Source organism: Cucurbita pepo, chromosome 19, assembly GCF_057944985.1.
Source record: "Cucurbita pepo subsp. pepo isolate OVF chromosome 19, ASM5794498v1, whole genome shotgun sequence".
Classification (NCBI taxonomy): Eukaryota; Viridiplantae; Streptophyta; class Magnoliopsida; order Cucurbitales; family Cucurbitaceae; genus Cucurbita; species Cucurbita pepo.
Genome location: NC_141816.1, coordinates 2,962,832 through 2,975,162, shown reverse-complemented (window position 1 = coordinate 2,975,162; position 12,331 = coordinate 2,962,832). Strand labels below are relative to the sequence as shown.

The window sequence follows — 12,331 nt, the reverse complement described above, 5'->3', positions numbered from 1 at the left end:
AAATTGTGACGCTTAAATTCTCAAATAATTATTAAATTGATTACTTTCTAATAACTTCAAAGGAATTTGGAGTTAATATATTTTTAAAGGAAGGATATTAATTAAAAATTTGAGAGTTAAAAAGGATATTTTTAATTAATAAAAACTTGGTATAAATTGAAGGAATTTTGTAGAAACCCACGAGTCTTCTCGGTTAGACTTGTCCCGTTTATAGAACTTCGAGAACTTGTCATCTCGCTGTGTTTCTCTCTTCTTCGCTCGTTCTGATCCGTCTGAATTCAATTCCAGAAGAACAAAGAATCTTCAATCCAATACAACAATGGTGAACGAGCAATCGGTAATGGCCGTCATCAGGGCAACTAGGGCTAGCTTTCGTAACGACTACGACAAGGTCGCGTTTGCAGTTCACGCCACATTTCTCGCTTCCGGCTTCGTGCTCACTGCCACCGGACCTTCTGCTTTTACTGAAGCCGCCTTTTCTTCTCCCTCTACGGGTATGAGTTCTATGTATATTGCAAACGCCTTAATTTTGTTTCATAGCTTAGTAGTTCTGAGTATTGGATTGGGGTTTAGATGAAGTTAGTATCGAGGGCTGGAACGAATTGGAGGATGAATACGCTTACGTTTACGCGAACCCTGAAAAGGATTCTAATTGGAAGAAAATGATAGTGAAGTGCCTGGTGATGAACGGGAAATTGCTTATTGATGCCTTGACTGATAAGAATTCGGACCCGCTGCATCTTGAAATTGAGTACGCTACACTCTCCTAGATCTATGCATCTTGGGAAATTGGTACTTTTCTTGCTTCGATGTTGAGTTTTTTGTTAATTTAAATTTTAGCGTTGAAGAAATCGTCAATCCGAATGGGGGAAGTAGCTATACAACTCAGTACAGAAATTTGGATAAACTGGTGGAACGCTTGGACTTGGGAATATTGAGTAAATTGCACGGTTCTTCAAAAGCTACGAGAAGTAGTTCTACAAGGTAGTGATAGTTCAGATAATCAATACGTACGATCATTTTAATTATTCATTTTCCTGATGTTATTGAGAGGGATTTTGGTTGAGCTGATTATGATAACCCTTTTTCACATTCTTATTTATTGGAGCCTTGTCACTATGGATTGAATTTAACTTAGTATTAGGTTTTGAAAGCTTCACACACTTTGTTCATGCTGCTAAATATTGAGTTCATGTTCATTGGTTATTTATTTAAGATTGTTTTAGGATTTTGCAATATGCTCAGCATCTTAATTTTTCTTTTATCCATCATGCGATTGAGTTACGAATTTGTAACAATTTAGAGAGATTTTTAAAGCTTCGATCATGTTTATGGGACTCAAATGACAATTTATTGGTCCCATTTCTAGTATTTATGTGACCTGATGTGGAAAAAATCTATATGCCTTAAGCAATCATTCTTTAATTTGCTTCTTTGCACTCTATATGCTTTTTGTGATTTGCAGGTCTGAGAGTAGTGAAAGATCATCTGCTGTTGTAAATGAACCTACTTCTGGAATCCCTGAGAATCATAGCCCCCCATCGAATATGCCTATGTTTGGAATTCCTGAGCGTCCTGGTCCACAAATCGATCCTTCAGGGTCTCTCTCTCTCTCTCTCTCCACATATGCACACTCCCAAAATATTATGACATAATTTTAGAAATATGTTGGGTCTTGACTTGAAGTTTTTAACTATTAAGTACTACTACCATGATAGGTTTGTTGGGTTCTATTATCACTGTCTCCATCATTTGGATTTGCAGGGTTCTAACCATATTTTGGATGCCATTTTTCTTTTTGTTTTCTTCATAATACATTGTTTTCTCCTTCATGGGTAGAACATGTCAGGGAGAGGTAAGATCTGTGTGATTTGAGTTTCTTGGGCTTGGGCACCATGCTTGTGTTATATATGATAGTGATCACTGGTCATGCTCCCATTGCATGGGATAGTTTTCTTCCCGAGAGACTCAACTCATCAGTTCCTTTTCTGTTAGCACAATACGGTTCCTCCCACTCACAGAACTAATACCCAAAAGAAAAAAGAAGCCAATTTGAAATTCTTTAATATCATTCTTATTTTTCTGAGCTATATTGCTACTTGAAAAATGAAAACGGTTCCACTTAATGTGCAAGAGTTGTTTTTGGCTTTTGCTCAATTATTGGGATGGTCAAATCGCTGGTAGTATTTATTGGGAAGAATTTTGTGTTTTTTGCCCAATCCTTCCTTAACAGATGACATTAACTACCAATCTAGAAACTTGTTTAATATTCAATGTCTACAAATAGTCTGTATCACATGAGTGAATTGTCATAGTCTGATCGTGTTTGATTTTGTTACTCTCTAGAGTTGTAATTCCACCTATTAATCCCTTTGGTGGTGGTGATCTTTTCCCTGGACCTGGTGCTGGAATGTACCCCAATAGGTAAATTATTTAAATCCATCGATCATCTGTGTATATGAGATTGCGTTAAGTGCAAAATATCAGGCTAATTTGTTTTGTTTTGTTCTTGTTTTTTTATTCTTCCAATAATTGATTTCAGAGGTGGTTTCAGCGGGGATGGGAGCATGCTTTTAGGTTTGTGAATTTTTGTTCTCTCTTCTAGACTTCTAGTGTTAGATTGATAGCAAGTGTAATAAGTTCACTCTTTTATTATGCAGGACCTAATGACCCGCGATGGTTTGGAATTGGTAGAGGACCTGGTTTTCAAGGCGGGCAGCCGTGAGTCGATTAGCTCTCTCATACACGCCCACTCCCACACGCTCACCCTTGCACTATGATTGCTTCTAATTCTGAGTTTTTTTATTTTTTATTTTTTATTTTTAAACAGGGGCGTTCCTCCAGGTGCTCGTTTTGATCCATATGGTCCACCTGGTGTTCCTGGGTTTGAACCAAATCGGTTTGTTAGGTATTTGGGGTCTTCCTGAGGCTTAAACTTACTTGTTGGATTAATAATTTTCTACTAGCGTTACCATGTTCTGAATGCTGTGACAACTACTAAAGTCAAACCATGTTTCTTTTCATTTTAAATTAGGATAGGTCATCCATGAAAAAACAAGTTAGGGTCATTAGCCCATATGTCTTTCATAGAAAACAACTCGAGTAATATAAGGAAAACATTTAAGAAAAGTTAGGGTTAGTTTGGAATGACTTTCTAAGTGTGTAAAAGGAGTTTTGGAGGGTTAGTTTGGAATGACTTTTTAATTTGGTGAGGACCAACAAGACTAACTTGGACGTTTCTACTTCCGATTCTTACAGAAATCCTAGGAGACCAGGAGGAGGGACTCACCCGGACCTGGAGCATTTTGGAGGCGGTTCAGATTTTATATAGTCAGCCAGGATAATGTTTTAGGGAAAGACAATAAATTATGGTATAGCTATCTTGGAGATGGCTTATTTTGAGTTACTACCCTGAAGTTCTTTTATCTGTTTTGGATGGCCTATAATGACTGTATCTATTGTGAATATGGGAATTGTGTTTACTGAATCTAAGAAAGCTTTTGGATTGTTACTTGTCTGGATGGTCTTATATTGGGCTTAAATCTAATGTTTCAACTTCCCTTCTACTGCTAATTCTTTTAACCCAACCCTTTTTTTTAAAAAAAAAACTTGGAGCTCATGCTTGGAATTCACTACTTCCTCTTTGCGTTGTTGGTATTTCAAAATAAACTAAGGAATAAAAGAACATGGGTTTATAAATCCGTTTGGGGGAAGGGATTTAATTAATTGCGGGGAAATACTTTTTCGGCATAAAAAAAAAAAAAAAACACTATTGAATAATTTGTGTCCAAGTAAGTGATCGAGAACTATAATTAGGTTAAGTGGGAGAAAATGTCACAACCATATTATGAAGAGAGTAGGTTGTGACCCTCATATTGCGACGAACAAAGCGATAGCCTTCAAGTGGCGTCTATTCGGCCATGCGAGGGCCTAGACAAGTGTTATGATGTGATCGAGGAGAACGGTGCATGATTCAACACACCAAACGCAGTGGACATAAAAAAAAGAAAAAGACGAGACATAAGTAACATATGGTCCCCGAGTAGACACAAGTGTCAAAGATAAGTTTGTTAAAGGGATGAGTAGGGCCCCGAGCCTTAACCTCGAAAAACAGGGTTCTAAAGGGAATTTGTGCATGCGGTTCTAGAGTCAAGTCTGTCCATATGAAATATGAATGTTCGCCAAATTTAGTGTCAATCAGACACTGGATGGATGCTCCACGACATCGTATGACCATTCGCCTAAATAACGTATATCTGAGGAGGATTGAAAATGCTTCAAAATGTACCTTAAAGGGGAGGCATGATGTCAGCTCTCTACCACCCCTGGTCCTTGTGGCCTAAGCGAGCTACGCATTGCTTTTCACAGTGAGAACGAGCATTGCGAGACGAGTGTCTCAGACGACTTCCTTTGACATTGGTTTTTCAAGGGCAGTACTGGGCGGCACGGATGTGCTAGTGTTGTGCCCCAACCCAGGTGTTCGAGGTTGGATCATACATCCACTATCCAGTACGAAGTCTGTAAATGACACGACATAGACACTGAGGATATAATGCCTCAATAAAACTCGGATGGATGAATATTCGAGATGTCCAAATATTATGAACAACACGTGGGCTCGTTCTTGATGGTATGACTGAGTGAGCTGCGATGGCCGATGACACCTCATGACTTAGGATGACAGCAAGATATATGAGCCATATTAATTGGGAGCCAAGATGACATGATGAGGTGCAACATTGCATTAAGAGACCTTGGCCTCGACTAGAGGCAAGGTCGACCTGAATGACTTGTCCTAGTGTAGAGGCAAGTCGGTTGTGTCGTAGATGATTGATCATATATGCGTAGGTAGCGTGTGTGGCTGAACAAGCTTGGATTCTGCACAAGTGATATTCGGTTGGTGAAGACAAACCTCACCTAAGGTCCGACGAAATCACAAAGTCGGGCAAAAAAAGAATATGGGCCTTGGGTTTTCCTCAAGGTTGGTCATGAGCGTGTCAAGATCACGACGCCACACGGTTGAAAAAGTACAACCATGATAGTTGATATGAGAGCCACACATTGTCCGTCTAGTCAGATAAGGCTGGGAACCCGAGGGTTGATTGAAGACCTTCCAAGTGTGTCAAGAGTGCTAGAGTAAGCAAGACAGTTGCGGGTCAGAATTAGAATAAGTTGTGGGTTGAAGCCATGACTCCCCCAAGTTCATTAGTGTCGTGTGTCGACACCTTAGTGTGGGGAGATCTACCTGTCAAGCAAGAACCAAGTTCATTGGCCAAGGGCTTGGGGTTCCGATGTGGGCAGAGAAAATGTAATAGAAGGCACACCAAGTCGAGTGTCTTCCAAAGAACCATTCACATTTGAGGAATAGTGTCAATGTTTGCAAGTAGAGACTCTGAGGTCAGACAAGGCGAGTGTCGACCAAGTGTCAAGTTGAGCACAACACAAGTTCTTATGGAGGACAACATTGTTGTAAAGAGGCAATCGAGTTTGAATGGAAGAGGGGCTAAATGAAATGGCTACGCACCTCGTGTATGTGCTCCAAGATGCAAGCACAAATGTATTCGTTGAGCCACCGCCTCATGCTTAATGTAGGTGATTTCACAAAAGGATCAAGACCAGCATCATTTCAGGAAGTGAGCGTCTCCCCTATATGGACAAAGTAAAGAGAAGCTAATTAGAAAATTATCTTAATTCTATTGAGAAACAACGTAATAATTTTTTTTTTAAATATAACATTTATATTAAAAAAAGAGAAAAGAATGCAGGATCATGTTTAACCCATGGTGGGATCTAAATGACATACCTTATACAATCCAGCAATTAATTTAAAACATACATTACATACATAATTAAATTAAAAAATAAAGAAAAATGGATTTGATATTTAATTTATCCTAAAATTTAAAATATATTAAATTACAATAATTTAAATTTAAGACAATCTTGATCTTCAATTACCTTTTTACTTTTGTAGCCATTACAATTGTAGTAAAAATTAGAGTAAACTTAGAGTTTAAATCTTTTACTTTTGTAATCATTACAAATATAGTAAAATTAAGGTTTTAAAATAGTAAATTCTATAATGTGGGGGCATGGTGTGATTATTCTTCCCATTATTTTGGTCAGTAAAATCATATAAATGTATATGCTTGTGCATTGGGGAATTGTTATCGTGCATGACTAAAAATCATGTGGGCTTTGCTTGCGCAAGTTTGAATCCTGCCACTCACGATCAATGCTGAAGTGCTTATCGAGGATCACTAGATAGAAACCTATGTTTGCCTTGCAAATACTACTCTTTTCAACTTCTATAATGTGGGGCGTGCCGGGTGTGATTATTCTTTCCAATGTTGAAGTGCTTATCAAGGATCACTATATAGAAACCTATGTTTACCTTGCAAATACTACATCTTCAATCTTCTATAATGTGAGGCGTGCTGAGTGTGAGATTATTCTTTCCATTATTTTGGCGAGACAAATGCGATTTTTATTTTCGTAAAATCATATAAATGCATATGCGTGGGCGTGTTGGAGTGATTATTGGGTATAACTAGAAATCATGTGGGCTTTGCCCGCGCATGTTTGAATCCTGCCTTGGGCATACTATTCTTTCCATTATTTTCGCGAGACAAATGCAATTTTTATTTTCGTAAAATCATATACATGCATATGCCTGGGCGTGCCAGAGTGGTTATCGGGCATGACTAGAAATCATGTGGGCTTTGCCCGCGCAGGTTTGAATCCTGTCGCTCACGATCATTGCTGAAGTGCTTATCGAGGATCACTATATAAAAACATATGTTTACCTTGCAAATACTACTCTTTCTAACTTTAATAATGTGGGGCGTGATTATTCTTTCCATTATTTTAACGAGACAAAGTAAAATCATATAAATGCATATGCGTGGCGTGTCGGCCTGGTTATCAGGCATGACTAGAAATCATGCGAGCTTTGCGGATCACTATATAGAATCCTATGTTTGTGCAAATATACTCTTTCTACCTTCTATAATGTGAGGCATGCCGAGTGTTTTTGGCGAGACAAATGCAATTTTGCCCGCACAGGTTTGAATCCTGCTGTTCACGATCAATGTTGTGCTTATTGAGGATCACTATATAAAAACCAATGTTTGCCTTGCAAATACTACCCTTTCTAACTTTTATAATGTGGTGCATGCTCGAGTGTGATTATTCTTTCCATTATTTTGACGAGACAAATGCAATTTTTATTTTTGTAAAATCATATAAATTTACATGCGTGGGTGTGCCGGAGTGGTTATTGGGCATAACTAGAAATGATGTTGGTGTTGCCCGCGCAGGTTCTAATCTTGCCGCTCAAGATCAATGCTTGAAGTGCTTATTGAGGATCACTATATAAAAACTTAAAATTATATGCGTGGGCGGGCTGGAGTGATTATCACGCAGGTCATTTTGATTTTCGTAAAATCATATAAATTTATATGTGTGGGTGTGCTGGAGTGGTTATCGGGAATGAGTAGAAATCATGTGGGCTTTGCTCGCGTAGGTTCGAATCTTGCCGTTCACGATCAATGGTGAAAAAGTGCTTATCGAGGATCACTATAAAAAAATCCTATGTTTGCCTTGCAAATACTACTTTTTCTAACTTCTATAACATGGGGGAGTGCTTATCGGGCTTGAATAGGAATCATGTGGTCTTTGCGTGTAGGTTATTTTGATTTCGTAAAATCATATAAATGTATATGCGTGGGTGTGTCAGCCTGGTTTTCAGGCATGATTAGAAATCATGTGGGCTTTGCCCGCGGAAGTTCGAATCCTGCCGCTCACGATCAATCCATTATTTTCGCACTTCTATAACGTGGGGGAGTGCTTATCGAGCTTGAATAGGAATCATGCGGTCTTTGCCCGCGTAGGTCATTTTGATTTTCGTAAAATCATATAAATTTACATGCGTGGGTGTGTCGGAGTGGTTATCGTGCATGAGCGCAAGTTTGAATCCTATCGCTCACGATCAATCCATTATTTTGGCGAGACAAATGCAATTTTTTTCGTAAAATCATATAAATGCATATGCGTAGGCGTGCCGAAGTGATTATCGGGCATAACTAGAAATCATGTCGGCTTTGCCCGCGCAGGTTTGAATCCTGCTGCTCGTGATCAATGCGGAAGTGCTTATCGAGGATCACTATAAAAAAAACCTAAAATACTACTCTTTCAAACTTCTATAATGTGGGCCGTGCCTTATTCTTTCCATTATTTTGGTGAGACAAATCATTTGGGCTTTGCCCGCATCAATGGTTTATTGAGGATCACTATATAGAATCCAATGTTTGCCTTGCAAATACTACTCTTTCTACCTTCTATAATGTGGAGTGTATCGAAGTGGTTGTCGGGCATGTGGGCTTTGCCCGCCCGCTTAAGTTCGAATCCTGCCACCCACGATGTGGGGCGTGTCGGAGTGGTTTTCAAGCATGTGCGCTTTGCCCGCCCGTGCAGGTTTGAATCCTGCTGCTCACGATCAATGCTGAAGTACTTATTGAGGATCACTATATAGAAATCCTATGTTTGCCTTGCAAATACTACTCTTTTTGCCTTTTATAATGTGGGGTGTGTCGGAGTGGTTGTTCGGGCATGTGGTCTTTGCCCGCCCGCGCAGGTTCGAATCCTACCGCTCACGATCAATGTTGAAGTGCTTATAATGTAGGACATGCTTGAGTGTGATTATTCTTTCTTTCCATTATATTGGCGAGAGAAATGCAATTTTTATTTTTGTAAAATCATATAAATTTATATGCGTGGGCGTGCCGTAATGGTTATCGGGCATGACTAGAAATCATGTGGACTTTTTCTGCGCAGATTCGAATCCTGCAGCTCACGATCAATGTTGAAGTACCGATGTGATTTATCCGGAGTTGTTATCGGGTGTGACTAGAAATCCATGTGGGCTGGGCTTTGCCCGCGCAGCTTCGAATCCTGCCGGCACACGATCAATGGTGATGTGCTTATCGAGGATCACTATATAGAAATATTTACCTTGCAAATACTACTCTTTCTAACTTCTATAATGTGGGGCGTGCCGACTGTGATATTCTTTCCATTATTTTGGCGAGACAAATGCAATTTTGATTCTCGTAAAATCATATAAATGCATATGCGTGGGCGTGCTCGTTATTGGGCATGACTAGAAATCATGTGGGCTTTGCCCGCGCAAACTTTAACTTATGTTTACCTTGCAAATACTACTCCTTTCTAACTTCTATAACGTGGGGCTTGCCTGTGATTATTCTTTCCATTATTTTGGCGAGACAAATGCAATTTTTATTTTCGTAAAATCATATAAATTTATATGTGTGGGCGTGAGTGGTTATCGCGCAGATTCGAATGGTTATCGGGAATGACTAGAAATCATGTGGGCTTTAACCTATGTTTACCTTGCAAATACTACTCATTTCTAACTTCTATAATGTGGGGCGTGCCGAGTGTGATTATTCTTTCCATTATTTTGGCGAGACAAATGAAATTTTGATTTTCATAAAATCATATAAATGCATTTGTGTGGGCGTGTGGGAGTGGTTATCGGGCATGACTAGAAATCATGTAGACTTTGCCCATGCAGGTTCGAATCCTGGCGCTCACGATCAATGTTGAAGTGCTTATTGTGTGCTGAGTGTGATATTCTTTCCATTATTTTGGCGAGACAAATGTAATTTTGATTTTTTAAAAATCATATAAATGCATATGCGTGGGCGTGCCGGAGTGGTTATCGAGCATGACTAGATATCATGTGGGCTTCGTCCGCCCAGGTTTGAATCCTGCTGCTCACGATCTTTCTAACTTCTATAATGTGGGGTGTGCCGGCAGTTGAGTGTGATTATTCTTTCCATTATTTTGGCGAGAGAAATGCAATTTTGATTTTCGTAAAATCATATAAATGCATATGCATGGGTGTGCTGGAGTGGAAATTAGGCATGCCTAGAAATCATGTGGGCTTTGCCCGTGCAGGTTCGAATCCTGTCGCTCACGATCAATGCTAAAATGCCTATCGTGGATCACTATATAGAAACCTATGTTTACCTTGCAAATACTACTCTTTTCTAACTTCTATAATGTGGGGCGTGCCGAGTGTGATATTCTTTCAATTATTTTGGCGAGACAAATGCAATTTTGATTTTCGTAAAATCATATAAATGCATATGCGTGGGCGTGCTGGAGTGGTTATCGGGCATGACTAGAAATCATGTGGGCTTTGCCCGCGCAGGTTCGAATCCTGCCGCTCACGATTAATGATAAAGTGCCTATCGTGGACCACTAAATAGAAACCCATGGCACCTTGCAAATACTCTGAGTGTGATATTCTTTCCATTATTTTGGCGAGACAAATCCAATTTTGATTTTCGTAAAATCATATAAATGCATATGGGTGGGCGTGCCGGAGTGGTTATCGAGCATGACTAGAAATCATGTGGGCTTTGCCCGCGCAGGTTCGAATCCTGCCGCTCACGATTAATGATAAAGTGCCTATCGTGGACCACTAAATAGAAACCCATGGCACCTTGCAAATACTCTGAGTGTGATATTCTTTCCATTATTTTGGCGAGACAAATCCAATTTTGATTTTCGTAAAATCATATAAATGCATATGGGTGGGCGTGCCGGAGTGGTTATCGGGCATGACTAGAAATCATGTGGGCTTTGCCCGCGCAGGTTCGAATCCTGCCGCTCACGATTAATGATAAAGTGCCTATCGTGGACAACTAAATAGAAACCCATGGCACCTTGCAAATACTCTGAGTGTGATATTCTTTCCATTATTTTGGCGAGACAAATCCAATTTTGATTTTCGTAAAATCATATAAATGCATATGCGTGGACGTGCCGGAGTGGTTATCGGGCATGACTAGAAATCATGTGGGCTTTGCCCGCGCAGGTTCGAATCCTGCCGCTCACGATTAATGATAAAGTGCCTATCGTGGACCACTAAATAGAAACCCATGGCACCTTGCAAATACTCCGAGTGTGATATTCTTTCAATTATTTTGGCGAGACAAATGCAATTTTGATTTTTGTAAAATCATATAAATGCATATGCGTGGGCGTGCCGGAGTGGTTATCGGGCATGACTAGAAATCATGTGGGCTTTGCCCGCGCAGGTTCGAATCCTGCCGCTCACGATTAATGAAAAAGTGCCTATCGTGGACCACTAAATAGAAACCCATGGCACCTTGCAAATACTCTGAGTGTGATATTCTTTCCATTATTTTGGCGAGACAAATCCAATTTTGATTTTCGTAAAATCATATAAATGCATATGCGTGGGCGTGCCGGAGTGGTTATCGGGCATGACTAGAAATCATGTGGGCTTTGCCCGCGCAGGTTCGAATCCTGCCGCTCACGATTAATGATAAAGTGCCTATCGTGGACCACTAAATAGAAACCCATGGCACCTTGCAAATACTCCGAGTGTGATATTCTTTCAATTATTTTGGCGAGACAAATGCAATTTTGATTTTTGTAAAATCATGTAAATGCATATGCGTGGGCGTGCCGGAGTGGTTATCGGGCATGACTAGAAATCATGTGGGCTTTGCCCGCGCAGGTTCGAATCCTGCCGCTCACGATTAATGATAAAGTGCCTATCGTGGACCACTAAATAGAAACCCATGGCACCTTGCAAATACTCTGAGTGTGATATTCTTTCCATTATTTTGGCGAGACAAATCCAATTTTGATTTTCGTAAAATCATATAAATGCATATGCGTGGGCATGCCGGAGTGGTTATCGGGCATGACTAGAAATCATGTGGGCTTTGCCCGCGCAGGTTCGAATCCTGCCGCTCACGATTAATGATAAAGTGCCTATCGTGGACCACTAAATAGAAACCCATGGCACCTTGCAAATACTCTGAGTGTGATATTCTTTCCATTATTTTGACGAGACAAATCCAATTTTGATTTTCGTAAAATCATATAAATGCATATGGGTGGGCGTGCCGGAGTGGTTATCGAGCATGACTAGAAATCATGTGGGCTTTGCCCGCGCAGGTTCGAATCCTGCCGCTCACGATTAATGATAAAGTGCCTATCGTGGACCACTAAATAGAAACCCATGGCACCTTGCAAATACTCTGAGTGTGATATTCTTTCCATTATTTTGGCGAGACAAATCCAATTTTGATTTTCGTAAAATCATATAAATGCATATGGGTGGGCGTGCCGGAGTGGTTATCGGGCATGACTAGAAATCATGTGGGCTTTGCCCGCGCAGGTTCGAATCCTGCCGCTCACGATTAATGATAAAGTGCCTATCGTGGACAACTAAATAGAAACCCATGGCACCTTGCAAATACTCTGA

At 40.0% G+C, this 12,331-nt stretch overlaps 1 protein-coding gene and 10 non-coding genes across 11 annotated transcripts; all 11 read left to right on the top strand.

Annotated features, from left to right (window-relative positions):
* The first annotated feature begins 177 nt into the window (after window positions 1-177).
* Window positions 178-3,513, top strand: LOC111781312 (putative proteasome inhibitor). The gene is made up of 9 exons (XM_023661828.2): window positions 178-494; window positions 574-751; window positions 841-984; window positions 1,466-1,600; window positions 2,347-2,424; window positions 2,543-2,577; window positions 2,661-2,721; window positions 2,831-2,908; window positions 3,259-3,513. Exons 1-9 carry the CDS (start codon window positions 320-322, stop codon window positions 3,329-3,331), a joined length of 957 nt encoding a protein of 318 aa, XP_023517596.1. The 5' UTR covers window positions 178-319; the 3' UTR covers window positions 3,332-3,513.
* A 6,663-nt stretch (window positions 3,514-10,176) lies between these two features.
* Window positions 10,177-10,258, top strand: TRNAS-AGA (transfer RNA serine (anticodon AGA)). Its single transcript has one exon. It is a non-coding gene; the product is annotated as a tRNA-Ser (tRNA).
* Window positions 10,259-10,399: 141 nt separating this feature from the next.
* TRNAS-AGA (transfer RNA serine (anticodon AGA)) lies at window positions 10,400-10,481 on the top strand. The gene has a single exon. It is a non-coding gene; the product is annotated as a tRNA-Ser (tRNA).
* A 141-nt stretch (window positions 10,482-10,622) lies between these two features.
* Window positions 10,623-10,704, top strand: TRNAS-AGA (transfer RNA serine (anticodon AGA)). The gene has a single exon. It is a non-coding gene; the product is annotated as a tRNA-Ser (tRNA).
* A 141-nt stretch (window positions 10,705-10,845) lies between these two features.
* Window positions 10,846-10,927, top strand: TRNAS-AGA (transfer RNA serine (anticodon AGA)). Its single transcript has one exon. It is a non-coding gene; the product is annotated as a tRNA-Ser (tRNA).
* Window positions 10,928-11,068: 141 nt separating this feature from the next.
* On the top strand, window positions 11,069-11,150 carry TRNAS-AGA (transfer RNA serine (anticodon AGA)). The gene has a single exon. It is a non-coding gene; the product is annotated as a tRNA-Ser (tRNA).
* A 141-nt stretch (window positions 11,151-11,291) lies between these two features.
* TRNAS-AGA (transfer RNA serine (anticodon AGA)) lies at window positions 11,292-11,373 on the top strand. The gene has a single exon. It is a non-coding gene; the product is annotated as a tRNA-Ser (tRNA).
* Window positions 11,374-11,514: 141 nt separating this feature from the next.
* Window positions 11,515-11,596, top strand: TRNAS-AGA (transfer RNA serine (anticodon AGA)). Its single transcript has one exon. It is a non-coding gene; the product is annotated as a tRNA-Ser (tRNA).
* A 141-nt stretch (window positions 11,597-11,737) lies between these two features.
* Window positions 11,738-11,819, top strand: TRNAS-AGA (transfer RNA serine (anticodon AGA)). Its single transcript has one exon. It is a non-coding gene; the product is annotated as a tRNA-Ser (tRNA).
* A 141-nt stretch (window positions 11,820-11,960) lies between these two features.
* Window positions 11,961-12,042, top strand: TRNAS-AGA (transfer RNA serine (anticodon AGA)). Its single transcript has one exon. It is a non-coding gene; the product is annotated as a tRNA-Ser (tRNA).
* A 141-nt stretch (window positions 12,043-12,183) lies between these two features.
* Window positions 12,184-12,265, top strand: TRNAS-AGA (transfer RNA serine (anticodon AGA)). The gene has a single exon. It is a non-coding gene; the product is annotated as a tRNA-Ser (tRNA).
* The last annotated feature ends 66 nt before the right edge of the window (window positions 12,266-12,331 follow it).

Excerpts from the sequence above, each read along its gene's own strand:
- LOC111781312 (XM_023661828.2), top strand. The coding sequence starts at position 320 with ATGGTGAACGAGCAATCGGTAATGGCCGTCATCAGGGCAACTAGGGCT. Across the intron at positions 1,601-2,346 it reads CCACAAATCGATCCTTCAGG|AGTTGTAATTCCACCTATTA; the intron begins GTCTCTCTCTCT and ends GTTACTCTCTAG. Across the intron at positions 2,909-3,258 it reads GAACCAAATCGGTTTGTTAG|AAATCCTAGGAGACCAGGAG; the intron begins GTATTTGGGGTC and ends CGATTCTTACAG.